The sequence below is a fragment of the Triticum aestivum genome, chromosome 7B, assembly GCF_018294505.1.
Source record: "Triticum aestivum cultivar Chinese Spring chromosome 7B, IWGSC CS RefSeq v2.1, whole genome shotgun sequence".
Lineage (NCBI taxonomy): Eukaryota > Viridiplantae > Streptophyta > Magnoliopsida > Poales > Poaceae > Triticum > Triticum aestivum.
The window spans coordinates 157,116,828-157,144,689 of record NC_057813.1 but is presented as its reverse complement, the minus strand read 5'-3'; the positions used below and the strand labels follow the sequence as shown (position 1 = coordinate 157,144,689).

The 27,862-nt window shown below is 50.2% G+C and overlaps 2 protein-coding genes across 2 annotated transcripts; one reads left to right on the top strand and one right to left on the bottom strand.

The window, feature by feature from the left end:
• The first annotated feature begins 6,548 nt into the window (after positions 1–6,548).
• LOC123161259 (peroxidase 1) lies at positions 6,549–7,751 on the top strand. The gene is made up of 2 exons (XM_044579113.1): positions 6,549–6,815; positions 6,935–7,751. Exons 1-2 carry the CDS (start codon positions 6,609–6,611, stop codon positions 7,700–7,702), a joined length of 975 nt encoding a protein of 324 aa, XP_044435048.1. The 5' UTR covers positions 6,549–6,608; the 3' UTR covers positions 7,703–7,751.
• A 15,195-nt stretch (positions 7,752–22,946) lies between these two features.
• LOC123161054 (aspartyl protease family protein At5g10770-like) lies at positions 22,947–25,288 on the bottom strand. The gene is made up of 4 exons (XM_044578907.1): positions 25,126–25,288; positions 24,322–24,478; positions 23,808–24,246; positions 22,947–23,693 (listed from the first exon to the last, which is right to left on the bottom strand). Exons 1-4 carry the CDS (start codon positions 25,286–25,288, stop codon positions 22,947–22,949), a joined length of 1,506 nt encoding a protein of 501 aa, XP_044434842.1.
• Between the last annotated feature and the right edge of the window lie 2,574 nt (positions 25,289–27,862).

The following is a 27,862-nucleotide window of genomic DNA, read 5'->3' as shown; positions in this document are numbered from 1 at the left end:
CATAGGAACCGGTTTCTGTGATGAACTATTTTCCAATAAAGGAGCAGGTATAGTTACCTCATCAAGTTCTACTTTCCTCCCACTCACTTCTTTCGAGAGAAACTCCTTCTCTAGAAAGGATCCATTCTTGGAAACAAATGTCTTGCCTTCGGATCTGTGGTAGAAGGTGTACCCAACAGTTTCCTTTGGGTATCCTATGAAGACACATTTCTCTGATTTGGGTTCGAGCTTATCGGGTTGAAGCTTTTTCACATAAGCATCGCAACCCCAAACTTTAAGAAACGACGCCTTTGGTTTCTTGCCAAACCACAGTTTATAAGGCGTCGTCTCAACGGATTTTGATGGTGCCCTATTTAACGTGAATGCGCCCGTCTCTAAAGCATAACCCCAAAACGATAGGGGTAGATCGGTAAGAGACATCATAGATCGCACCATATCTAGTAAAGTACGATTACGACGTTCGGACACACCATTACGTTGTGGTGTTCTGGGTGGCGTGAGTTGCGAAACTATACCGCATTGCTTCAAATGTAAACCAAACTCGTAACTCAAATATTCTCCTCCACGATCAGACTGTAGAAACTTTATTTTCTTGTTACGATGATTTTCAACTTCACTCTGAAATTCTTTGAACTTTTCAAATGTTTCAGACTTATGTTTCATTAAGTAGATATACCCATATCTGCTTCTGTGAAGGTGAGAAAATAACAATACCCGCCGCGAGCCTCAATATTCATTGGACCACATACATCAGTATGTATGATTTCCAACAAATCAATTGCTCGCTCCATAGTTCCGGAGAATGGCGTTTTAGTCATCTTGTCCATGAGGCATGGTTCGCAAGTACCAAGTGATTCATAATCAAGTGATTCCAAAAGTCCATCAGTATGGAGTTTCTTCATACGCTTTACACCAATATGACCTAAACGGCAGTGCCACAAATAAGTTGCACTATCATTATCAACTCTGCATCTTTTGGCTTCAATATTATGAATATGTGTATCACTACTATCGAGATTCGTCAAAAATAGACCACTCTTTAAGGGTGCATGACCATAAAAGATATTACTCATATAAATAGAACAACCATTATTCTCAGATTTAAATGAATAACCGTCTCGCATCAAACAAGATCCAGATATAATTTTCATGCTCAACACTCGCACCAAATAACAATTATTTAGGTCTAAAACTAATCCCGAAGGTAGATATAGAGGTAGCGTGCCGACGGCGATCACATCGACTTTGGAACCATTTCCCACGCGCATCGTCACCTCGTCCTTAGTCAGTGTCCGCTTAATCCGTAGTCCCTGTTTCGAGTTGCAAATGTTAGCAACAGAACCAGTATCAAATATCCAGGTGCTACTGCGAGCTCTGGTAAGGTAGACATCAATAACATGTATATCACACATACCTTTTTTCACCTTGCCATCCTTCTTATCCGCCAAATACTTGGGGCAGTTCCGCTTTCAGTGACCAGTCTGCTTGCAGTAGAAGCACTCAGTCTCAGGCTTAGGTCCAAACTTGCGTTTCTTCTCTTGAGCAGCAACTTGTTTGCTGTTCTTCTTGAAGTTCCCCTTCTTTTTCCCTTTGCCCTTTTTCTTGAAACTGGTGGTCTTATTGACCATCAACACTTGATGCTCCTTCTTGATTTCTACCTCCGCAGCCTTTAGCATTGCGAAGAGCTCGGGAATAGTCTTATCCATCCCTTGCATATTATAGTTCATCACGAAGCTCTTGTAGCTTGGTGACAGTGATTGAAGAATTCTGTCAATGACGCTATCATCCGGAAGATTAACTCCTAGTTGAATCAAGCGATTGTTATACCCAGACATTCAGATTATATGCTCATTGATAGAACTATTCTCCTCCATCTTGCAGCTGTAGAACTTATTGGAGACTTCATATCTCTCAATCTGGGCATTTGCTTGAAATATTAACTTCAACTCCTAGAACATCTCATATGCTCCATGATGTTCAAAACGTCGTTGAAGTCCCAGTTCTAAGCCGTAAAGCATGGCACACTGAACTATCGAGTAGTCATCAGCTTTGCTCTGCCAGACGTTCATAACATCTGGTGTTGCTCCTGCAGCAGGTTTGGCACCTAGCGGTGTTTCCAGGACGTAATTCTTCTATGCAGCAATGAGGATAATCCTCAAGTCACGGACCCAGTCCATGTAATTGCTACCATCATCTTTCAACTTTGCTTTCTCAAGGAACGCATTAAAATTTAATGGAACAACAGCACGAGCCATCTATCTACAACAAACATAGACAAGCAAAATACTATCAGGTACTAAGTTCATGATAAATTTAAGTTCAATTAATCATATTACTTAAGAACTCCCACTTAGATAGACATCCCTCTAATCATCTAAGTGATCACGTGATCCAAATCAACTAAACCATAATCGATCATTACGTGAAATTTAGTAGTTTTCAATGGTGAACAGCACTATGTTGATCATATCTACTATATGATTCACGCTCGACCTTTCGGTCTCGGTGTTCCGAGGCCATATCTGCATATGCTAGGCTTGTCAAGTTTAACTTGAGTATTCTGCGTGTGCAAAAATGGCTTTCACCCGTTGTAGATGGACGTAGAGCTTATCACACCCGATCATCACGTGGTGTCTGGGCACGACGAACTTTGGCAACGGTGCATACTCAAGGAGAACACTTTTATCTTGAAATTTAGTGAGAGATCATCTTATAATGCTACCGTCAATCAAAGCAAGATAAGATAAAAGATAAACATCACATGCAATCAATATAAGTGATATGATATGGCCATCATCATCTTGTGCTTGTGATCTCCATCTCCGAAGCACTGTCATGATCACCATCGTCACCGGTGCGACACCTTGATATCCATCGTAGCATCGTTGTCGTCTTGCCAACTATTGCTTCTACGACTATCGCTACCGCTTAGTGATAAAGTAAAGCAATTACAGGGCAATTGCATTGCATACAATAAAGCGACAACCATATGGCTCCTGCCAGTTGCCGATAACTCGGTTACAAAACATGACCATCTCACAATAAAATATAGCATCACGTCTTGACCATATCACATCACAACATGTCCTGCAAAAACAAGTTAGACGTCCTCTACTTTGTTGTTGCAAGTTTTACGTGGCTGCTACGGGTTGAGCAAGAACCGTTCTTACCTACGCATCAAAACCACAACGATAGTTCGTCAAGTTAGTGCTATTTTAACATTCTCAAGGACCGGCCGTAGCCACACTCGGTTCAACTAAAGTTGGAGAAACTGACACCCGCCAGCCACCTATGTGCAAAGCACGTTGGTAGAACTAGTCTCACGTAAGCGTACGCGTAATGTTGGTCCGGGCCGCTTCATCCAACAATATCGCCGAATCAAAGTATGACATGCTGGTAAGCAGTATGACTTGTATCGCCCACAACTCACTTGTGTTCTACTCGTGCATATAACATCAACGCATAAAACCTAGGCTCGGATGCCACTGTTGGAAAACGTAGTAATTTCAAAAAAAAAATCCTACGCACACGCAAGATCATGGTGATGCATGGCAACGAGAGGGGAGAGTGTTGTCCACGTACCCTCGTAGACCGAAAGCGGAAGCGTTAGAACAACGCGGTTGATGTAGTCGTACGTCTTCACGGCCCGACCGATCAAGCACCGAAAGCACGACACCACTGAGTTATTGCACACGTTCATCTCGATGACGTCCCTCGAACTCCGATCCAGCCGAGTGTCGAGGGAGAGTTCCGTCAGCACGACAGCGTGGTGACGATAATGATGTTCTACCGTCTCAGGGCTTCGCCTAAGCACCGCTACGATATTATCAAGGAGGACTATGGTGGAGGGGGGGCACCGCACACGACTAAGAGATCAATGATCAATTGTTGTGTCTATGGGGATGCCCCCTCCCCCGTATATAAAGGAGCAAGGGGGAGAGGTGCGGCCGGCTAGGAGGAGGCGCGCCAGAAGGAGTCCTACTCCCACCGGGAGTAGGACTCCCTCCCTTCCTTGTTGGATTAGGAGAAGTGGGGAAAGAGGAGGAGAGAGGAAGGAAAGAGGGGGGGGCGCCGCCCCCCTCTCCTTGTCCTATTCGGACTAGGGGGGGAGGGGCGCGCGGCCCTGCCCTAGCCGCCTCTCCTCTTCTCCACTAAGGCCCACTATGGCCCATTAAGCCCCCGGGGGGTTCCGGTAACTACTCGGTACTCCGGTAGAATCCCGATTTCACCCGGAACACTTCCGATATCCAAATATAGGCTTCCAATATATCAATCTTTATGCCTCGACCATTTCGAGACTCCTCATCATGTCCGTGATCACATCCGGGACTCCGAAGAACCTTCGGTACATCAAAACTAATAACTCATAATATAACCGTCATGGAAACTTTAAGCGTGCGGACCCTACGGGTTCGAGAACTATGTAGACATGACCGAGACACGTCTCTGGTCAATAACTAATAGCGGAACCTGGATGCTCATATTGGCTCCTACATATTCTACGAAGATCTTTATCGGTCAAACCGCATAACAACATACGTTGTTCCCTTTGTCATCGGTATGTTACTTGCCCGAGATTTGATCGTCGGTATCTCAATACCTAGTTCAATCTCGTTACCGGCAAGTCTCTTTACTCGTTACGTAATGCATCATCCCGTAACTAACTCATTAGCTATATTGCTTGCAAGGCTTATAGTGATGTGCATTACCAAGAGGGCCCAGAGAAACCTCTCCGACAATCGGAGTGACAAATCCTAATCTCGAAATACGTCAAATCAACAAGTACTTTCGAAGACACCTGTAGAGCACCTTTATAATCACCCAGTTACGTTGTGACGTTTGGTAGCACACAAAGTGTTCCTCCGATAAGCGGGGGTTACATAATCTCATAGTCATAGGAACATGTATAAGTCATGAAGAAAGCAATAGCAACATACTAAACGATCAAGTGCTAAGCTAACGGAATGGGTCAAGTCAATCACATCATTCTCCTAATGATGTGATCCCGTTAATCAAATGACAACTCATGTCTATGGTTAGGGCACTTAACCATCTTTGATTCACGAGCTAGTCAAGTAGAGGCATACTAGTGACATTATGTTTGTCTATGTATTCACACATGTATTATGTTTCCGGGTAATACAATTCTAGCATGAATAATAAACATTTATCATGATATGAGGAAATAAATAATAACTTTATTATTGCCTCTAGGGCATATTTCTTCAGAAGGTGTCCCGGTGTGTGCGTGTGTGTGAGAGAAAGATAGATAGATAGATAGAGAGAGAGAGAGAGAGAGAGAGAGAGAGAAGGTGGGAGGGGGAGAAAAAGAGATGGAATGAGGATGACATGTGGGACCCACATCCACCTCAAGCATTTGTCCACCTATGCATGCCACATCAGCCTGACAGACGGGTCCCACTCTCACTGCCAAAATATGCTAAGCCCATGACCAGTGCAATTTGTAACTACTAGACCTAAAAAATAGTGTGTGTGTGTGTGTGTGTGTTTTTTTTTTAAATGAGTGGTAGCAAACTTCCACCCTAGCCCTTCGTTCTTCCTCCCTCTCGCCTCCTCCAGACACTTGTCCTGCCGATGGATATCCTCAACTGAAATTTGTGGTTTCATGACAGGCTTTGCGGTAAAGCTCGATGCAATGACGTTGTAACGCCTGTTTACCAGGCAATGAATTAGAACTCTGCCTGTCAAAGAATCAGTGTACATATCGATCGGTCTGCAGGTTGTTCCAAACCCTCCATGTTGGCGCGCAAAAGGCCAAACGGGCATGGTCAACCTACCTGCCAATGCTGCGGAGAACGTGCATCTTTCGTAACCTTCACGTACGTTACGGGACATGCCATTGAAATCCGCCGCATCACCCAAGAATTCCTCCTCATCACAGAGCTATACTATTCCCTGAGCAATGCTAGACGTACGGGCGTTGTACGGGGGATTTACAGGCTCGTTGACTGTGATTGGTTGGAATATGATTAAGGGGGACGGCCCCACCCTGAAAATCAGGGGGGGAGCAATTAGATTAGGCCACGTTGTCATCCTGTAAAACTTTGTACGATCATCCTGTACGTGTAGTATTATTGCTATTCCCTTGGCGACGAACTGCCCAAATCATTGGCCAGGCACATGGAGTTTTATTCCCTTCGTCTATTACTGTACTCCGATGTTCCTTTTTCATGTCGAGGATAATTGCATGCCTTCCCGTCCGCTGAAGCTAGCTAAGCTCGTGCAAGATGACATAGGTACAAGTCATCCTGTGATGGACGCGGTCACGAACTGGCCGGTGTCTAATTTGTTTCGCGTCAATGCTTCGTTGCATAATTCTGTGTGTATTTCTTAACCATGTACATAGCTGGTGGTAGCTAATTGAGGTGGAACCGTGGAAGTTAGCACATGCGTGTATACGCAGAAACAGGGTGTCCGTCGCACAGATACATATCCACCCAAGTACGTCTACTACGTAATCAGCGGCCCTCCTGACACATCTATAAATACCGGGAACTGCAAGGACATATCAATCCACCCACGTTTCATCGATCTTACGCAGATCACTTAACAATCCAGTAGCAAGACATCCTTGCTTCTGAAGCTTCATGGCGATGGGGTCTTTCCTGATCCCTCTATCCCTGCTGGTTCTCGCCGCGAGCTCGGCCGTGGCCCAGCTGGAGATCGGATACTACCGCAAGTCATGCCCGGACGTGGAGGCGATAGTCCGCGAGGAGATGGTGAAGATCATCTCCGCCGCGCCCAGCCTCGCCGGCCCGCTCCTCCGGCTTCATTTCCACGACTGCTTTGTCAGGGTAAGCACATCTCTCAACAATCTGCGTTCCATTGATCATCTCCAGTATTTGTGCACTTGCAGAAGTATGCATGTCCGTGTACTGATGGATGATGCACGCAAACGCAACGCAAAATGCAGGGCTGTGACGCGTCTGTGCTGCTGGACTCCGCCAAGGGCAACCTGGCAGAGAGGGACGCCAAGCCCAACAAGAGCCTGCGAGGGTTTGGCTCCGTGGAGCGGGTGAAGGCCAAACTCGAGGCCGCATGCCCGGGCGTTGTGTCCTGCGCCGACGTGCTCACGCTCATGGCCCGCGACGCCGTCGTCCTGGCCAAGGGCCCATCCTGGCCCGTGGCGCTTGGCAGGAGAGACGGCAGCATGTCCAGTGCCACCGAGGCGAGCGACGAGCTGCCTCCTTCCTTCGGCGACGTCCCTCTGCTCACCCGGATCTTCGCCTCCAAGGGGCTCGGCCTCAAGGACCTCGTCGTCCTCTCCGGCGCGCACACGCTCGGCACGGCGCACTGCCCGTCGTTCGCCGACCGGCTCTACAACAGCACCGGCAACGGCCTCGTCGACCCGTCGCTGGACAGCGAGTACGCCGACAAGCTGAGGCTGAAGTGCAAGAGCGTTGACGACAAGAGGATGTTGTCGGAGATGGATCCCGGCAGCTACAGGACCTTCGACATCAGCTACTACCGCCACGTCGCCAAGCGCAGGGGACTCTTCCGCTCCGACGCTGCTCTGCTCACTGACGCCACCACCGAGGAATACGTCCGGCGCGTCGCTACCGGTAAATTCGACGACGCGTTCTTCAGGGATTTCAGCGAGTCCATGATCAAGATGGGCAACGTCGGCGTGCTTACCGGCGGTGACGGAGACATAAGGAAGAAATGCTACGTCCTCAACTAGAGAAGCTAGTAGCGGATGCCGTGGAACAAATTTCTGTTGAGAATTGGAACCAGGTGGTGTATCTTAATTTGTGTATTGTTACTGCTCGCGTTCAGAAATATAGTATATATGACACAATCTTAGAGAATTAAACATGGTATTTATACAACGGAACTTATGTAGGAAAAGAAATTAATTTGGAAACGGCAACATTTTTGAAGTTTGTAAACGGCAACTTAAAGAAAACAATTTGTGAAAACTAAAATATATAAAAAACATCAACATTTAAAAAATGCAAATAGTTTAAAAATCATGAAAAATAAAAAGTAAAAAGAAAACAAAAAGGGAAAGAAAAGAAATAAAAACAAAAGAGAAAAGAAAAACAGTAAAAAACCAAAAGTGGGTCGGCCCATCTTGTTTAGCTCTGTGTGCGAATCCCCGACTATGCGGCACCTAGGATTTTCAGAAAAGGAAAAAAAACGTCAAAAGTGAACTATGGGACGAACGACCATGCGATCTGGACTATTGGTAAGCACGATCCAACCTCTGGCAAGATGAAATCGCTATAAGATGTCGTAGATAACTCGCTTTTACTTTTTAATGAAAAATGACAAAGCTTTTGCCCTTGTTTTGGAAAAAAAATACTACATGCAATCAACACTTAGCTGTGAACAAAGAAAAGTGTGGACTGGAATCAGCTATGGATTCCCGCAGAAAAGAAGAAGAAAGAATCAGCTATGGCTTAAGGGGACCATGCACGTGCAGAGGAAAACAAGCCTGAGAAAACATTGTATCACCGTGGGGTATTTACGAAAAGGAATCCTTACAAAAAACTATCGCATTTAGGGCTAGAGTAACAACTCAATACTACTTTTCAACCAGCGCACGAGGAATTGCGCGTAACGACTGACGAAGAGTATTGATTGTCAGATTTGCTCGCGAAAATAGGAAAACCGACAGGTTGGGCCCACTTGTCGGGCTGACATGGCTTGTCTACATGTACATTTTGCTGAGGCGGAGATGGGTCCAACCTCTCATTCTGTCAATGACTCGGTGTTTATATTCTTCCTAGGTTTATTTTTACATCTTCCTCTGTTTCTTCATGGCATTTTATCAAGCAAGCCGTGTCCGGGTGTCGGCGATGTGCTGGAGCTTAAGTTCTGCGATGGTGGAGCTGAGTGGAGGAGTCGTTGATGATGTTATGTATCTAGGGTAGGGTCATGGACCTATCTAGGATACCATACCCAAGGACATCCTTAAACGAAGCTACCTTCCAGTCGACCAAGAGGGACTCCACTCGACCGGCTAGAAGACACTCAACCATGAAGACTCACTCGACCACCAGGAGTTCAGGATCTACTCTGCATCAAAACGGTCTGTAATTAAGTAGTCTTAATGGTCATGATGACACTTTATGTAGGGCGTTACCAGTAATGCCCGGCCTTATTGTACTTTAACCCTCTACTACGTGGGTTGGCTGGGGTCCTGGCGTCCTCTATATAAGCCACCACCTCCACTGGTAGAAGGGTTCGCACCCCTGTAACTCATATACGCATAAACCAGTCGACCGCCTCCGGGCTCCGAGACGTAGGGCTATTACTTCCTCAGAGAAGGGCCTGAACTCGTTAAACACTCGTGTGCACAACTACTCCATAGCTAGGATCTTGCCTCTCCATACCTACCCCCCATTCTATTGTCAGACTTAGAACCACGATAGTTGGCGCCCACCGTGGGGCAGGTGTCTTAGCGACTTTTTGGAGAAGTTGCAATTTGTCCGATTGCCTTCATCATGGTTTCTGGCGGAGCTCTGGTCGAGGGCCGCGAGATACGTCTCGGTACGCTTGCTTTCATCGCCGACGACTCCGCTTGGCTCCAGAAGGCACCACTCGACATCGACGCGCTCCCCGTCCGCGGGGCGACGCACTTTCGGGCATGTGTCCGCGGTGTCCTGCTGCGGCAGCCGTCGACCCCATACCGGTCGACTCCTGCGCTGTCTTCCCTCCCTGTCTCCCGCCAACGCAAGCGCTCCGGTCGGTCGAGGCTCCAGCGATGGGTGAGACACGTAGTGGCTCGCCAATCGGCCACCACCCAACTCGCGGCAATTGAGCCCAACGAATCTCTCTACGGCATGTTCGACTGGCTCCGTAGAGACTGCATCCGAGTGCGATAGCAGTGATCCAGCGGCGGAGGTCCTGATGGTCAACGGGCCTCGTAGTTCTCCCGGTTTCCCCTGCAATGACGGGATGGACGACGGGGGCGACCCCGCTCAGGCCCACGAAGAGTATCAGCCCGAGCCACTCACTTCTCAGCAGAGGGAAGAACTTCGCCGCCGGAAATATGGATGCCCTGCATACTCCCATTGCAGGAGAAACTCCCGAGGCTCGTGCCCTGGAAGAGGCGCGTTTGGCCAATTTGGCTGAACGCACTCGACTGGAGAACCTCTAGCGAGCACTCGATGAGCGTGCGCGTCAACGAGTTCCCGACTCCAGCCGACGTCAGCTCTTTCCGCAATCGACTCAGGTATATCGAACCCCGATTCAGAATTTGGCAGCTGCAGCCCGTATAGCGGAGTCAATTTAGCCCTCTCAGTCGGAGGCTGGAAGAGGCTTGATGCAGATCAGAGATTTGCTCCGGGCGGCAGGAGATCAGAATTCAGTTGTGTCACAGTCGCGCAACAGGATTCACAGTCGATCTGTCGCTGCGAATACTGTTCAGTCGGCTCACAGTCCAAGGTCGCCTCCGAGGCGCGTGGGACGTGAAGGCCGGCGGGACCACTATGATGATCGATTTGATCGTGATGACAGGCGTCGAGTGCCCACTCCTCCCCGAGAAGTGGGTCTAACGCCCATCGGCAGCAAGATGACAGACGCCAGCTCAGTGTTGGGCGGAGAGCTCCAGTCGACCCCAGAGAGCCGGGCTTTGACGCGAGATCCATCATCGTGCAAGGTTTGGTCGACCGGAACAGAGCTCATAGAGGTGGCCATGACAGAGATGTGCCCACAAGCAGCCGAGTCCATGTTTCAGGTCCAGAATGCTTTAGCAGAGCCATCAGAGCCGCAGTGATACCCCCCAACTTCAGGTTGGCGACTGGAGTGAGTAAGTTCACCGGAGAGTCTAAGCCTGAAACTTGGCTTGAAGACTACCGAGTGGCTGTTCAGATTGGTGGCGGTAATGATGAGGTGGCCATGAAGCATTTGCCACTTATGCTAGAGGGTTCGGCCAGGGCGTGGTTGAATCAGTTAGCTCCTAGCAGCATTTACACCTGGGAAGATCTTTCCCGAGTGTTCGTCAGGACGTTCGAGGGAACTTGCAAGCGACCGGCCGGATTGACAGAGCTGCAAGTTTGCGTACAAAAGTCGAGTGAAACACTGAGAGATTACATCCAGAGATGGATCACTTTGCATCATACTGTAGAGAATGTGTCAGACCATCAAGCGGTCTGCGCCTTCAAGGATGGTGTCAAGAACAGAGAGTTGAGCCTGAAGTTTGGTCGAACTGGAGATATGACCCTGAGTCGGATGATGGAAATAGCCACCAAGTACGCCAATGGCGAAGAAGAGGACCGACTCCGGAGTGGCAAGTACAAGCCGAGTCAGTCGGAGAAAGGAAACTCCAGTCGGAAGCAGAAGCGGAAGGCCGAGCCAGCTGCTCCTGGAGAGGCTCTGGCCGTGACTCAGGGCAAATTCAAAGGGAAGCCCAAAGGATCTTGGAACCCCAAGAAGGTAAAAGATAAGGAAGGTAATGACGTGATGGATCTACCGTGTCATATCCACACGAAGAAAGACGAAGAGGGTAACTTCATCTACCCAAAGCATACCACTCGCCAGTGCCGGCTCTTAATCCAGCAGTTTCAAGGAAAACAGCCGAAGGACAAAGAGAAGGAGTCGGACAAGGCCGAGGACAAGGAGGACAGTGATGGAGAGTACCCTCATGTCAACTCCACTCTGATGATTTTTGCTGATGTAGAGAGCAAAAGTCGACTGAAAGTGATCAACCGTGAGGTCAATATGGTCGCCCCGGCGACACCAAGCTATCTGAGATGGTCGCAAACTCCCATCACTTTCGACCAGTCTGATCACCCTACTCACATTGCCACCCCTGGGAGGCAAGCGCTGGTGGTCGACCCAGTCGTCGAAGGCACTCGACTGACGAAGGTACTGATGGATGGCGGCAGTGGATTGAATATACTGTATGCAGAGACGCTCAAGGGAATGGGCATTCCGATGTCCAGGCTCAGTTCCAGCAACATGAGTTTTCACGGAGTCATCCCTGGAAAGAAGGCTGAGTCACTCGGCCAAATAGCTCTGGATGTAGTGTTCGGCGACTCGAAGCATTTCCGCAAAGAGAAGCTGACATTTGAAGTCGTGGATTTCCGAAGCGCCTACCACGCTATTTTGGGAAGACCAGCCTATGCCCGCTTCATGGCTCGACCATGTTATGTGTACCTCAAATTAAAGATGCCTGGCCCCAAAGGCGTGATCACTATCACTGGCAGCCGGAAGAAGGCAGAAGAGTGTTTCCAGAAAGGCTCAAAGATTGCGGATGACCAGATAACAGTGGTAGAGCTGGAGGAATACAAGAAGAATGCAGATCCGAGTGATTTGCTGCGGGCCAAGAAGCCCGCCACAGAGTCAGCATTTCAGTCGTCTGGGGAGACGAAGCCAGTTCATATCCACCCGACTGACCCCAATGCAGCTCCGACCCATATTTCCACAACACTCGACTCTAAATAGGAAGAAGCGCTCATCCAGTTCCTCCGTGAGAACTGGGACATCTTTGCATGGAAGCCAGCTGACATGCCGGGTGTTCCCAGGGGGCTGGCTGAGCATCGCCTTAGAGTCGACTCAAAAGCGAAACCTGTTAAAGAACATCTTCGACGGTCCGCCGTTCAGAAGAAAAAAGCCATTGGCGAGGAGGTGGCTCGACTCCTTGCAGCAGAGTTTATCCGAGAGATATACCACTCCGAGTGGCTCGCCAATGTCGTCATGGTTCCCAAGAAGGACAACTCACTTCGCATGTGCATTGATTTCAAACATATCAATCGGGCCTGCCCGAAAGATCATTTTCCTCTCCCTCGCATCGACCAAATTGTCGACTCGACCGCAGGGTGCGAGAGATTGTCTTTTTTAGACGCTTATTCCGGGTATCATCAGATCCGTCTGTATGGACCTGACGAAATCAAAACAGCTTTCATCACTCCATTCGGGTGCTTCTGCTATATCACCATGCCATTCGGCCTCAAGAATGCCGGAGCCACGTTCATGAGAATGATTCAAAAGTGTTTACTCACTCAAATCAGTCGGAATGTGGAAGCGTACATGGATGATATCGTGGTCAAGTCGCGAAAGGGTTCCGACCTATTGACTGACCTAGCTGAAACATTTGCCAATCTCAGAAGGTATGATATCAAGCTCAATCCATCGAAGTGCACATTCGGAGTACCTGGCGGAAAGTTACTCGGTTTTCTCGTTTCAGAACGAGGAATCGATGCTAACCCAGAAAAAGTTGGCACCATACTCCGAATGAAACGCCCTGTGCGTGTGCACGACGTCCAGAAGCTTACTGGATGCTTGGCTGCTTTAAGTCGATTCATCTCTCGCCTCGGTGAAAAGGCATTGCCCCTTTACCGACTGATGAAGAAGGCAGACAAGTTCGAGTGGACTCCAGAAGCTGATGCAGCGTTTGCCGAGTTAAAAACTCTGCTCTCCACCCAGCCGGTGCTTGCTGCTCCAATCAGCAAAGAGCCTCTGTTGCTTTATATTGCAGCCACAGGACAAGTCGTCAGTACAGTACTTACGGTCGAGCGGGAAGAAGAAGGGAAAGCCTTCAAAGTTCAGCGCCCAGTGTATTATCTCTCTGAAGTTTTGACCCCATCAAAGCAAAGATATCCTCATTATCAGAAGCTTGTATATGGGATCTACATGACCATGAAGAAGGTTGCTCATTATTTCTCTGATCATGACATTACAGTCGTCAGCGACGCACCATTGTCAGAGATTCTGCACAACAGAGATGCAACTGGTCGAGTGGCTAAATGGGCGATTGAACTCCTTCCCCTTGATGTCAAATTCGAGGCAAAGAAAGCCATTAAGTCCCAGGCTATAGCAGATTTCCTTGCCGAGTGGATTGAGCAACAGCAGCCGACTCAAGTTCACTCGGAGCATTGGACCATGTTCTTTGATGGATCTAAGATGTTAAATGGTTCTGGTGCTGGGGTTGTTTTGGTTTCCCCCCGAGGAGATAAACTCAGATATGTGCTCCAAATCCACTTTGATTCCTCCAACAATGAAGCAGAATATGAAGCACTCTTGTATGGGTTGCGCATGGCCATTTCACTCGGCGTCCGTCGCCTTATGGTCTATGGCGACTCAGATTTGGTGGTCAATCAGGTGATGAAGGAGTGGGACGTTAGAAGCCCAGCCATGACTGGATACTGCAATGCAGTGAGGAAGCTCGAAAAGAAGTTCGAAGGGTTAGAGCTCCACCACATACCCCGACTGAAAAATCAAGCAGCTGATGATTTGGCGAAGATAGGATCCAAGAGAGAAGCCATCCCCAGTGATGTGTTCTTGGAGCATATCCACACTCCGTCAGTCGTAGAAGATCCTTTTACCGACGAAGCTCCGCAACCTAAGAGTGTTACGGATCCGACTGAGGTTGAAGTCCCAGCAGTGGTCGACCTGATCATGGAAGTTTTAGTGATCACTCCCGATTGGACAGTACCATATATCGCGTATATCTTGAGGAAAGAACTCCCGGAGGACGAAGAAGAGGCTCGACAGATCGTCCGTCGATCTAAGGCCTTTACCGTGATAAGGGGACAGTTGTACAGAGAAAGCGCGACTGGAGTTGGTCAGAAATGCATAACACCGGAGGAAGGTCGAATAATCCTTGATGACATCCACTCGGGGACCTGTGGCCATCATGCGTCCTCTCGGACCATCGTGGCCAAAGCATACCGAGCCGGATTTTATTGGCCAAGAGCGAATGAAATGGCGAAGGAGATAGTCGACAAGTGCGAGGGATGTCAATTTTACTCCAATATGTCACACAAGCCCGCGTCAGCTTTGAAGACTATACCACTCGTCTGGCCCTTTGCAGTATGGGGTTTGGATATGGTCGGTCCTTTGAGAACAGGCAGAAGCGGTTTTACCCATGTGCTGGTAGCAGTCGACAAGTTCACTAAGTGGATCGAAGCTAAACCCATCAAGAACCTCGATGCCGGTACTGCTGTCAGCTTCATCAGAGAATTGATATTCAGATATGGAGTCCCGCACAGCATCATCACTGACAACGGGTCAAACTTCGACTCCGAAGAGTTCAGAGCTTTCTGCACGTCTCAAGGCACACGAGTCGACTATGCTTCAGTCGCTCATCCACAGTCGAATGGACAGGCAGAACGAGCCAACGGTTTGATTCTCAAAGGGTTGAAACCCCGTTTGATGCGTGATCTTAAGCATGCGGCTGGTGCATGGGTCGACGAACTTCCCTCGGTGCTTTGGGGGTTAAGGACCACGCCCAACCGGTCGACTGGAAGAACTCCATTCTTCTTGGTCTACGGAGCTGAAGCAGTCTTGCCGAGTGACCTTCTCCACAATGCTCCCCGGGTCGAGCTCTACACCGAAGCTGAAGCAGAACAAGCGCGGCAGGATGCAGTCGACCTTTTAGAGGAAGAAAGGGAGATGGCTCTGATCAGATCGACCATTTACCAACAAGACTTGCGTCGCTTCCACGCCAAAAACGTGAAGAGTCGAGCCTTCCAGGAAGGAGATTTAGTTCTCCGAGTGGATCAGCAGAAACCACACAAGCTTGCTCCTTCTTGGGAAGGTCCCTTCATCGTCACCAAGGTTCTCCACAATGGAGCATACCGTCTTTACAATGTCGAGCATCAGATCGACGAGCCCCGAGCTTGGAACGCGGAGCTTCTCCGCCCCTTTTACACTTAAGTATTCACTCGGATGAGTTGTAATAAAAGTACTTCTGTAGTTTATTTATCAAAGACAAGAGCTTTATAATTTTCCCGGTAATCGTTATTTCTTTTGTCCACACAAAACAATCCCCCAGTGGGTAGTTTGGCTGCGAATCCGATTCGCCCAAGTCTGTAAAAAAATCCTAACCGAGTGGTGAGCCAGTCTCCCACACGAAGGCTTAGCTACGAAATCCGTTTCGCCTAAGATAAACAAAATCCTGTCGAGTGGTAAGCCAGCCTTCCACTCGGAGGCTTAGCTGCAGTCCAAGTACTCGCCTAAGATAAACAAAATCCTGTCGAGTGGTAAGCCAGCCTTCCACTCGGAGGCTTAGCTGCAGTCCAAGTACTCGCCTAAGATAAACAAAATCCTACCGAGTGGTAAGCCAGCCTTCCACTCGGGGGCTTAGCTGCAGCATTGCGCTCGCCTAAGTACAAATACAACGTGCGCTTCACAAGGAGGACGAGGTGCAGGTCGACTGCTACCCTCTTCTTCCGAGCTACGCCACAAGTACAACGTGCGCTCTGCAAGGAGGACGAGGTGCATGTCGACTGCTACCTTCTCCTTCCGAGCTACGCCACAAATACAACATGCGCTCTGCAAGGAGGACGAGGTGCTGGTCGACTGCTACCCTCTCCTTCCGAGCTACGCCACAAACACAACGTGTGCTTTGCAAGGAGGATGAGGTGCAGGTCGACTGTTACCCTCTCCTTCCGAGCTACACCACCAATACAAAATCCTACCGAGTGGAGAGCAGACCTCCCACTCGGGAGCTTAGCTGCAGCCCAGTGCTCGCCTAAGTATCTGAAATCCTACCGAGTGGAGAGCAGACCCCCCACTCGGGGGCTTAGCTGCAGCCCAGTGCTCGCCTAAGTATCTGAAATCCTGACGAGTGGAGAGCAGACCTCCCACTCGGGGGCTTAGCTGCAGCCCAGTGCTCGCCTAAGTATCTAAAAATCCTACCGAGTGGAGAGCAGACCTCCCACTCGGGGGCTTAGCTGCAGCCCAGTGCTCGCCTAAGTATCTGAAATCCTGCCGAGTGGAGAGCAGACCTCCCACTCGGGGGCTTAGCTGCAGCCCAGTGCTCGCCTAAGTATCTGAAATCCTACCAAGTGGAGAGCAGACCTCCCACTCGGGGGCTTAGCTGCAGCCCAGTGCTCGCCTAAGTTTTTGAAAATCCTACCGAGTGGAGAGCAAACCTCTCACTCGGGGGCTTAGCTGCAGCCCAGTGCTCGCCTAAGTGTATTGGGGAACAAGTCGATTGCAATGAGCGCTTCGCTTTAACCTGCAAAAGACACCTCAAACCAAATGCAAACATATTCAACGTTGAATCCAAGTTCGGATAACACCTAACGGAACCGAAAGTGCTCAGGCGCTAGGCCTGTTAAGGTTTGTCGGTTACAAAACTCACTCGGCATACCGAGGCAAATTTAAAGTATCAAGCTCAGAAGTTTTTTACCCCTCCTGTGGAGGGCTGGAAGGTGCAACAAACTCGTCCAGGTCGATTCCATCTGCAATCCGAGTGGCAGCAGCAATGAAGGTCTCCATGAAAGATCTGAAATCGTGCTTCTTGGTGTTAGCCACCCTAAGAGCCACCAGCTTGTCCTCTCGTGCATCCTTGCAGTGAACGCGGACCAGAGACAGAGCAACATCCGCACCGCACCTGGCCGAAGACTTCTTCCACTCCTGCACTCGACTTGGGACCTCGTTCAGTCGAGTCATCAAAGACTCGAGGTCGTTCTGGAGTGTCTCTCTTGGCCAGAGTGTTGTGTCGATGCGAGAAGTTGCGACTTTCAGCCTTGCGAGATAGTCGATGACAGCAGCAACACGAGATTCAAGCCGGAGCACATTCATGGCGACTTCATCTTTCACGGGAGAGTTGATGGGGTCCAGGTTTACTTCCAGTCGACCAGTCTCCTCTTCAAAGTTCTGGCAAAATTCTGCAAGCACAACCACCGAGTCAAGACAACAGTCGGAGGTTACAGTTAAAATATTTGTTTGATACAAAAGATTACCTTCAAGCATGAGGAACAACTTCTTGGCGAGTCCACCCAGATAAGCCTCCAGATCGTTCTTCTTTCTCATCAACTCACTGGCCTTGTCATTCAGGGTGGTCTTGTCACTTTTCAGTCGACTGACCTCCTGGTTGGCAGCATCAAGAGCAGCTTTCAGATTGGTGTTTTCTTCTTCAAGCTTGGTCACTGAAGCCAGCTTCTCATCTGCAAGCTTGGTCTTCTCTAAAGCAGTTTTTTGCATCTCAGCCAAGTCAAGGTCTTGCTTCTTCAGGGCATCCCTCACTTTGTCTGCAAAGTTACAGTGAGATTAGATTCGGAAACAAGTGAGAGGCAAAGGCAGTCGTCAAAGGCCTCACCAAGCATACCTTTAGCTTCCTCCTTCGCCTTCGTCAAGTTCTCTTGGGCCAGTTTCAGATCGAGCTCGAGCTGAATGTGTTTGTTCTCCAACTCAGTATAACGAGCCGCAAGGTCACAGGATTTCTACGAAGAACCAATCGACAGATGTCAAAGACAATTCACTTCCGAGTGAGTAAGGAAAAATCATAGCGTTTCTAAGACTACGGTCGAATACAAACATTCGACCATAGTCTCGGGGACTACACCCAGTGGGTGCACTCAGCGTGCCCCCACTAGAGTCGACCAGTCGACCAACAACAAAAAAAACGGGAGATGTTCTTCAGACTATAGTCGACTGCCAGCAGTCGACCACAGGCTCGGGGACTACACCCAGTGGGTGCACTCAGCGTGCCCCCACCGGTCTATGAATCTATTCGACCTAGTCGAGTAAGGAAAAAACTTAAGACATAAAGCCTATGGTCGACTGCCAGTAGTCGACCATAGCCTTGGGGACTACACCCAGTGGGTGCACTCAGCGTGCCCCCACTAATCCGGAATTTCAATCGACACACCCAGTGGGTGTAGGACAAACTCTAAGAATTTCAGAAGGAAGAGTTTTCAGATATCATATCCTAACAGAACAGGCAGTGACCGACTGACCTGAACATTACTCTGAAGAGCGGAACTTGCGTCATAGGCTGCCTGGCTGGCTTCTCGTATTGCCTTCACTTGCTCCATCATGACCCCCGCTTAGCGTATTGCTTCTTTAGTAGCACTAGCTTGGTCTTCGGGAACGGGGTAGGTTGAGAAAAGCGAGGGTTGAGCAGCACTCGATGACGAAGGACGAGCACTCGTCAGCGGCACCGCAAAGGTTATGGTAGGCCGAGTGACATTGTCTCCCTCCACGACCAACGTCTCGGGTGCTGGCACGTCCTGAGTCGCCTTGCCAGCAGATGCCTTCTTGCTCCTCCTCTGCCTTGGTGGTTCCTTGTCGTCATCATCGGGAAGATCGATAACGACGTTAGATGAAGCTGCAGAAAGAATCAAAATTAGAGACAATAAGTCAATCGACTGAAAACGGCATCACAAGAGTCATACCAGGTTTTGAGGTAACAGCATCCTCCATCTCGTGGTCTTCAGCCCTGGCCGAAGTATCAGAAGTAGCAGCACTGCAGTTCCAGAAGTCAGTTGATTGGCCCATGAGTCGACCAAGAACAAGTTCATGAAACGGGGAAAACTCAAGACTACCATTACCCTGAGATAGTGGGGATCACCATCTTCATCTTTGGCAAGACCTTCGCAGGTTTCGACGGTGCCACTCGAGATTGCTTCGGAGCCTTCTCAGTCGGCGCCGGAGAAGTAGTCCGAGGGCGCTTGGTCGATTGTGTAGCGGTTGCGACCCCCTTACCACGCTCAGTCGCAGGATCATGGACAAGCTTCGAGCGTCTTTCCGAGCGGGGAGGTGCAACTTCCTCCTCCTCCTCCTCCTCTTCCTCCTCATCAAAGTCATCACCCTCATCATCGTCGTCAGTGTCCGAATCCCACTCCTCCGGGCTTTCGCCCCCACTTCCTTCCTCCTCTTCAGTCGGCGTCTGCGCTCCATTGGGCATCGAGTATAACTCGGTGGTGGCCTATCAGACAACAAAACAAAACAAAGATCAATCGACCAATTCGCAGCAAAGCAGAATGAATACAGCAAGATTACAATTGGAGATAAGTGGTCATACCGTGTCCGGTGTATAGGTACAGTCGAGTGGTGGGATCCTCCTAGCCCCTCGAGGGTTGTCCTTATTCCCTGTGATGTCTGCCACCCACCTCTCCAGTGTGGCGTTGTTGACCGCTTCTGGATGGACTCGAGTGGTGTCTTCGGTACCACAGTACAGCCACATCGGGTGGCCTCGGTACTGAAGCGGTTGGATGCGCCGTCTAAGGAAGACCTCCAGAAGATCCATACCCGTCACTCCGTCCCTAACAAGTTGGACTACGCGCTCCATCAACAATTCACCTGAGCTTTCTCCTCAGGAAGCACCTTCAGAGAAGAGGGTTTGTCCACTCGGTCCATGGAGAACGGAGGGAGACCAGTCGACTGCCCCGACGTCGACTCGTCTTGGCAGTAGAACCAAGTCGACTGCCACCCTCTGACCGACTCAGGAAGGGTCATGGCCGGGAAAGTACTCTTATTCCTCATCTGAATCCCAAGACCACCGCACATCTGGATAACCTTAGTCCTCTCATCGTCCGGACTCGCCTTTTTCACTGTCTGTGAGCGACAGGTGAATATGTGCTTAAAGAGACCCCAGTGTGGTCGACAACCCAGGAAGTTCTCGCACATGGACACAAAGGCAGCAAGATAGGCGATAGAATTGGGGGTGAAATGGTGAAGTTGCGCCCCAAAGAAATTCAGAAACCCTCGGAAGAAAACACTCAGCGGCAGAGAAAAGCCACGGTCTACATGAGTGGCTAGGAGAACGCACTCACCCTCCTGCGGCTGCGGTTGACACTCGGTCCCCAGAAGCCTTGCTGACCCGTGGGGGATTAGTCCCTCATTGGCCAGGTCATTGAGATCTGTCTTGGTGATGGTCGAGCGGATCCAATCCCCTTGGACCCAACCTTTTGGCAGGCAGGACCTTGACGAAGATCCGCCCCGACTGGACGGTCTCCCCTTCGCTTTCCCCGTTGCCGTCGCCTTCTTCGCGCACTCTAAGGTCGCCGTCTTCTCCTTCACCATTGTCGCCAGCGAAGCACGCGAGGAGTGGATAGGCGGAGGCGAGAGCAGGCGCAGTGGGCGGAGGCAAAGAGGGTGGAGAGAAGAATGGGAAGGCACTGTTCAAAAAACCCTCGCCCGGCGCTTTATATAAGGGCGCTTCCGAGTGGCTGACGAGTGGGTCCGGGCGGTCCTGTCACATCCCGAAACAGTCGCGCACGCACGATACGTGGCGAAAAAGGCGGCGCGGGAATCGAGGCGTCCACGCCTTATCCCATCCGAGTACCGCGGTCCGCCCCGTTTCGCGCGCTTCCCAAAATTCGGATCCCGCAAAATCCGCTAACAGCAGATCAATCTGTCAGACGATATCTTTCCTGCGACCCGTCGCTCGGAAGTTCACTAAAGTTCAAAAAGTTCACTCGACATAAGACAAGAATGGATCAAGGCGACTGAAGTAAAAGTTGACGCCAACACCGAAAGAAAAATCGCCGATCCAAGATATGACATAATCAAAGCACGGGAAATAGGTCAGAGAAAATCATCAACTCCTTCCTCACTCGAACCTCGATCCATTCGGGGGCTAATGATGATGTTATGTACCTAGGGTAGGGTCATGGACCTATCTAGGATACCATACCCAAGGACATCCTTAAACAAAGCTACCTTCCAGTCGACCAAGAGGGACTCCACTCGACCGGCTAGAAGACACTCGACCATGAAGACTCACTCGACCACCAGGAGTTCAGTATCTACTATGCATCAAAACGGTCTGTAATTAAGTAGTCTTAATGGTCATGATGACACTTTATGTAGGGCGTTACCAGTAACGCCCGGCCTTAATGTACTTTAACCCTCTGCTACGTGGGTTGGCTGGGGTCCTGGCGTCCTCTATATAAGCCACCCCCCTCCATTGGTAGAAGGGTTCGCACCCCTGTAACTCATATACGCATAAACCAGTCGACCGCCTCCGGGCTCCGAGACGTAGGGCTATTACTTCCTCAGAGAAGGGCCTGAACTCGTTAAACACTCGTATGCACAACTACTCCATAGCTAGGATCTTGCCTCTCCATACCTACCCCCCATTCTACTGTCAGACCTAGAACAACAACAGTCGTCTGCAGAGAAATCCCACGCGGACGCGGAAGCGGCTGGCTGAGGAGTGATGGCAGCACGCGAGGGTGCAGGACCTGCTCGATCTGGAAGACCATGCTCCGGATCCACTCCTTGGAGCGTCGTCCCTCCGGGCTCTGGTCTTAAGGTAGTAAGACAGTTAGTGGGCGTTGCATTGAGCCATGGCAGACATCGAAGCCTTGGAAGTCACGCCTATCTGCGATTAGGACATGAAGGCTCTAGAGGTCCACTTCACCGGCAAGCAGGAGAAGGCATTGGCTTGCACCGCAGAGCTCCCGCACCGGGAGTTTGCGTTCGCTCTCAACCTTGCCAGAGAACTCCACTAGGCCGATGTCTTCATGGCGTGGAACGACGGCCCCCCGACAATTGAGCGGCATGAGGTGGAGAGAGGAGTTACTGGCATTCCGTTCCTAGCGGATGAACCGTGGAGTTGGCTCATGGCAGGCAAGACGCGGTAGTGCGGGAGCTACTGCTGCATGACGTGGTGTGGGAAGCCATGCTTACGAGAATAACTACCCGCCAGCACCCCATGGAGAGGCGGACGAGCTGCCGCTGCGCATCTCTCCACCGAGAGGAAGAGTATTAGCGCCCAAAAGTTGTTCGATGAAATGCCTCATAGAGAGAGAGAGATGTGAAGAGGATGACCATCTAGTCATTGATAGGTAGGGTCACGTCTCATTTGGCACATCAGTTGGTCAAAAGTATTTAGTATTCGCCATGTCAGCCTGACAAGTGAGGCCTACCTATCGGTTTTCGTGAGCAATCGTACAATCATTGCTCTCCGTTAAGTGCAAAGATGGTGTGGTTCCTCATGCCCTAACCAAAAAGTGGTACTAAGTTCCCTAAATATGATTCTTTTCAGTAAATACCTAAATTGCGATTAGACGAAGTAGACACACGCTCATGAAAAGCGTGAGACACGATCAGCTCTTGGAATATTTAGGGTTTACGCAAATCAGCCGGGTTTACGCAAACGTTTTCCATATGCAAAGAAAGCACCCATCACTTCAACCCCTTTATTCATAGTTGGAAATGTAAAACAAAGTACAAGATACTGACACCAGTGGGCACATTGGGTGGCGATATGCATTGCTCACTTTTCTACCACGAAATCAGCAACTCAGCGGAACAAAACCAATCTTCTCGGCTACGACGTTGTAGATCACCTCAGCAGAACGCTGCTGAGTGTTGCCGATGATGGAGAACTGATCCGTGGGATCACTCGACGCAAACGCGAAGCACCCGATGGCCGGGTGGTCTACATAAGGGTATATCATGACCCCAAAGATGTCGATATCGAACACGGCTCCATCACTGAACTTGAAGGACATCCCTGGTTGGAAGATCACGCTTTGGCCAGAGAAGTCATAGCACGTGTCGAGGTCTTGGAAGGGCGCCGCCGGCTTGTACCCCTTCATGGTGAACTTGAACCGGTCGCGGAGCAAGGTGTAGGCCTGCGCGGGGATGTACGTGAACGTGGTGCCGGAGTCGAGTAGGGTGCCCTTGCTGGTGAACACGGATGGCGGCACCGGCAGGACGTAGCCACCGATGTCGATGGACACGAGCTCCACGAAGTAGAAGGACGGGTACTGCGGCTTCTTGATCATCGCCGTGTACTGGACCTTGCCGGTGTCTGGGGAGGCGCCGATGCTGAGGAACCCGGGCCTCGTCATGTTGTGAGAAGGCAGGCAGTAGGAGAAGGTGCCGTCGAACGAGGAGGCCGTCTGCGAGGCCAGCGAGAGCTGGCCACGGCCAAGGCCAAGCAGCCCGTCGACGCTGCCAAAGTCACCCAGGTTGGTCGTGCCGCATCCGAATGGGAAGCTGGAGAACTTGCGCGACGAGGAGAACGTCAGCGTCTCCTGTGAGAGCGCACCAGATGTGGATGAACCGTCACCATAGTTGATGTTGTAGAGACAGGTGGTGCCATTGCACTTGCCACCGGCCGCCGAGCACTCTGGCGTACCGCAATGCACGACGTCGTAGGTGGAGGACTTGGTCGGGTCGTAGAGCGGGTCGTTTTGCTGGTAACAGTGGCCCGTGCACGGCTGGCACTGGACCCAGGACAGGTCGCTGCCGGTGTCGAACATCAGAGCGGATTGTTGAGACGGCGTGCCTAAGCCAACGACGACGACGAACTCCGTTATGTTGAAGCCGCTGGTCCCCGGCACGTCCGGGATGGTGACGGATGGCCCCTCCGCTGGTGCAAGGGCCGGCGGCAAGTATATCGGAGGGAAAGCGACGGCTGGGGTAGGAGGCATCCCCTCTGATGGTGCGGGGTTTGGCGGGAAGAACATAGGAGGGAAGGCGACGGCTGGTAACATCGGAGGCATGCCATCTGCTGGTGCTGAACCTGGCGCGGGGCTTGGCGGGAAGTAGGTGCCCGGGTGGTCCGGGATGATGATAGGAGGCAGGTTCGCTGATGCTGGAAGCGGTGCGGGGCTTGGTGGAAAAACTAGTGGAGGGAAGGCGGCGGCTGGTGCGGGGGTCGGCGGGAAATACATGGGAGGCATGGCCGAAGGGTAAGACCTTTGGCGGATGGTGCTCATCCGGGCTCTGTCGTGGCTGAGGATGTCGCGCTTGCGCCCCGCTTGCTCGCCCGCGCCGCAAGATGGATGGATGGTGAACTTGTTGCCAGAAGTCTCGCCTGTCAATCATTTACATATCACATGTTACATATACGTATTGCTATTGCTCTTTCTGTAATAACGGTAAAAGATGCATTTGAAAAAGTAAATGTCTCTTATTTTTAGAACATTCTAAAACCTATATGTGCCTATATTAAAACGTTGGCATGTTCAGCAAATTATAATACGTGCTGTGATCCGTGGATGGACATATATAGCTGCATAGATATGGCACACGTACTCAAGATACAACTTCTTTTCTGCGGTCAAGCAAATTTGTTTTATTTCATAGTGTTACATAATGTTTCATTAGTTTTCTGGTTTCAAAGTGTGTATCATAATATTGCATTGTTTACCACCAATAAGAGTGCCTTGTTTCGGAGCAGATTTGCTGGTACACAATAAAACACCACAATACACTTTGAGAAGAAAAAAAACTTGTAATATATTATAAACAAGATAAATTGTATCAAAAATCAGAAAACACAGCACAAATCTCAAAGCAAAGGCAAATGGTGAATGCATGCATGATTAGAAAAATCAGTAACACTTCTTTTTGAAACGAAGCATTGGCAGTTTGTACGGTACTTTCACACCCGGCCGCAGTACACCGTACCTTTTCTTTTGACATGTTTTTTCGACAGGTGTAGTACCCCGATATCCATACCTGAAAACGAGGAGGGATCATAGCACTGGGCTCGAGCCTGGGAGCCGACCACCCGGTCGAGGCTGACCGAGAGGTAGCGCGTCGGCGGAGCCGCCAGAGCGCCGCCGCAGAGGAGGGCCAGCACCAGCAGGCCGTAGAGCGACGACCGTCGGGACGACGCCATTGCATGCACAGCTCAAGGTTGGTTTTTTTTCTCGCGCCGGTGAATGAATGGAGCGGCAGTGCTCCGAATCCTTATATAGACGGACGCGGGGCATCGTGTCAGGTCCGACATGATCACGAGAAACAAAAACAGGCGTGGCCGTTGCCAAGGCCTGCGCCTCGAACGAGCTGAGCAGGAGCTTTGGCTGCGGCCTCGGCACGATGGATCCGATGAGGATGATGCAACCCATTCCGTCAGATAGGTCGGCTGATGCAACCGATTCCGTCGGATGGGTCGGCTGAAGCTTTTTTTCGCTTGTAAAATTATTACCGGAGCAGCTTGCCGCACGGCTGCCTAGCGAAAACATATTGTGGCCTTCTAGCTATCTAATTTTGCATCGCGATTCATACAAGTATTTTTTTTCTCCCATGCAAAACAACATATGAATTTCAAACTTTGCAGCACAATAAAACATTCTAACTAGAATGTAGGAAAAAACTTTCAGATTTTTTCGTGCATCATAAATACTAAAAATATGATTTTTTAATTAAACATATCTCGTTTTGTTACTATTTATGTTGGACCAAAAAATCTGAAAGTTTCATCCCATAATTATAGTAAGATTTTTTTGTTGTCGTGCAAAGTTTGAAGTTCATATGTTATTTTGTTTTGAAGAAACAAAAAAGAGAAAATTTCATGTACTAAGTTAGTTGTGTAGCACGGATCTGAAAGCAACATTGGAGGGTAATGATAAGAGGTGTCCGGAAACCCGAACTAAAAAAATCCACGTCCGGCTGGCTAGCTAGTATGATGTGTGGCGCATCGGGGTTACGATCCTGACAATGAGTACTAGGGACGAATAAGGGGCAGAACCTAGTTATGGTGCAGGTGTAACACTCGGTGTTTAACGAGTTCAGGCCCCTCTCGGCGGAGGTAAAAACCCTACGTCTCGTGCCCTGAGGCCTGCTTTGATTTAACGGATATGGTTACAAAGGTTGCGCGTGCCCGGTTATGGAGAGGGGTGCAGCTTATATAGAGTGTGTCGCAGCCCCACGTCCTCCATGTCGCTTGGGCATTAAATGACACTGAATGCGCCAGTTACAGGTATAATGAGCCTCTACTATGGTAGTTACAGGTAACGGTCACGACTCTGTTTAATAGATGACTTAGGATTCCTCGACCGTTGCAGCTCCTACGCCGCCCGTTTGCCTCCTTGGTCCGAGTGGTGGTTCGTTAGCCGAGTGGCGGGTGGTCATCCGAGTGCCGTCGAGGCGTCCGAGTGGACTCCTTGATGTATGCATCCGATGTTGGCATGGTCCAGGGACCTACCCAAGGTGGTGATGGGCCCCATGTGGGTCCCAAATGATGGGTCCTTGACCCTACCTGTAATATGTGACCTCATCATTAGCCCCCGAATCAGTTGTGGTTTCGTAGGACAGAAGAGCCGATCATTCGGTTAAGTCCGAGTGTTGCAAAAGCTTTCAGAATATGTTTCCGAATCATGGTTCGTTGTTCCTTGTAGGAAAACACAACGGATTTTGTACTACAGGTTTACCCAGATAGCCGTGTGCTGTTGATCGCGGAGAAAAACCCGGTGGCATTCGTTTGTCTCTCGGAGGAGATACACTCGGGGCCCGAGTGAGGGCATGCCATTACAACTCGAGTGGCGACGCCGGCGCATGGTCTGACTCTCCGAAGAAATGCCACTCCTTATCCCGGGGAACGCTAGCGCGGGCCTTCTAAGTGTCCAGGTTTACGAGTCATGCGCTGTCGGCGTTCTGGGAATGGGGGTCCCCAGACTTGCCTGCCTGCGGCCTGCGACGTGGCTCAAGTGGGGGCCCAGTGTAGCCCAGCTTCATCAGCTCAATCTTAAGACCCTCGCGAGGGGCCAAGGCTCGCGGGGTGGACGACAGGAAGCTTCCTCAGGAGCAGCCTCACCAGGCAGGCTCGCGAGGAGGCGGAGAGATCAAGGCAAGGGCACCTCGCGAGGAGCCCGTGACGCAAGCCATGACGATCGAGACCAGGCGGGCGCCAGGCGGGCGCCGGCCTGCGCAGTGTCCTTGTTCCCCCTTCGGTGCAAGGGGGACAAGCCCAGACCAAGGCATCAGGCAAAGGTTACAATTTCGGTGCAACAAGACTGAGGGAGTCCCGGACTAGGGGGTATCCGGATAGCCGGACTATCATCATCGGCCGGACTCCAAGACTATGAAGATACAAGATTGAAGACTTCGTCCCGTGTCCGGATGGGACTTTCCTTGGCATGGAAGGCAAGCTTGGCGATACGGATATGTGGATCTCCTACCATTGTAACCGACTTTGTGTAACCCTAGCCCTCTCCGGTGTCTATATAAACCGGATGGCTTTAGTCCATAGGACGAACAACAATCATACCATATGCTAGCTTCTAGGGTTTAGCCTCCTTGATCTCGTGGTAGATCCACTCTTGTAACACACATCATCAATATTAATCAAGCAGGACGTAGGGTTTTACCTCCATCAAGAGGGCCCGAACCTGGGTTAAACATCGTGTCCCTTGTCTCCTGTTACCATCCGCCTAGATGCACAGTTCGGGACCCCCTACCCGAGATCTACCGG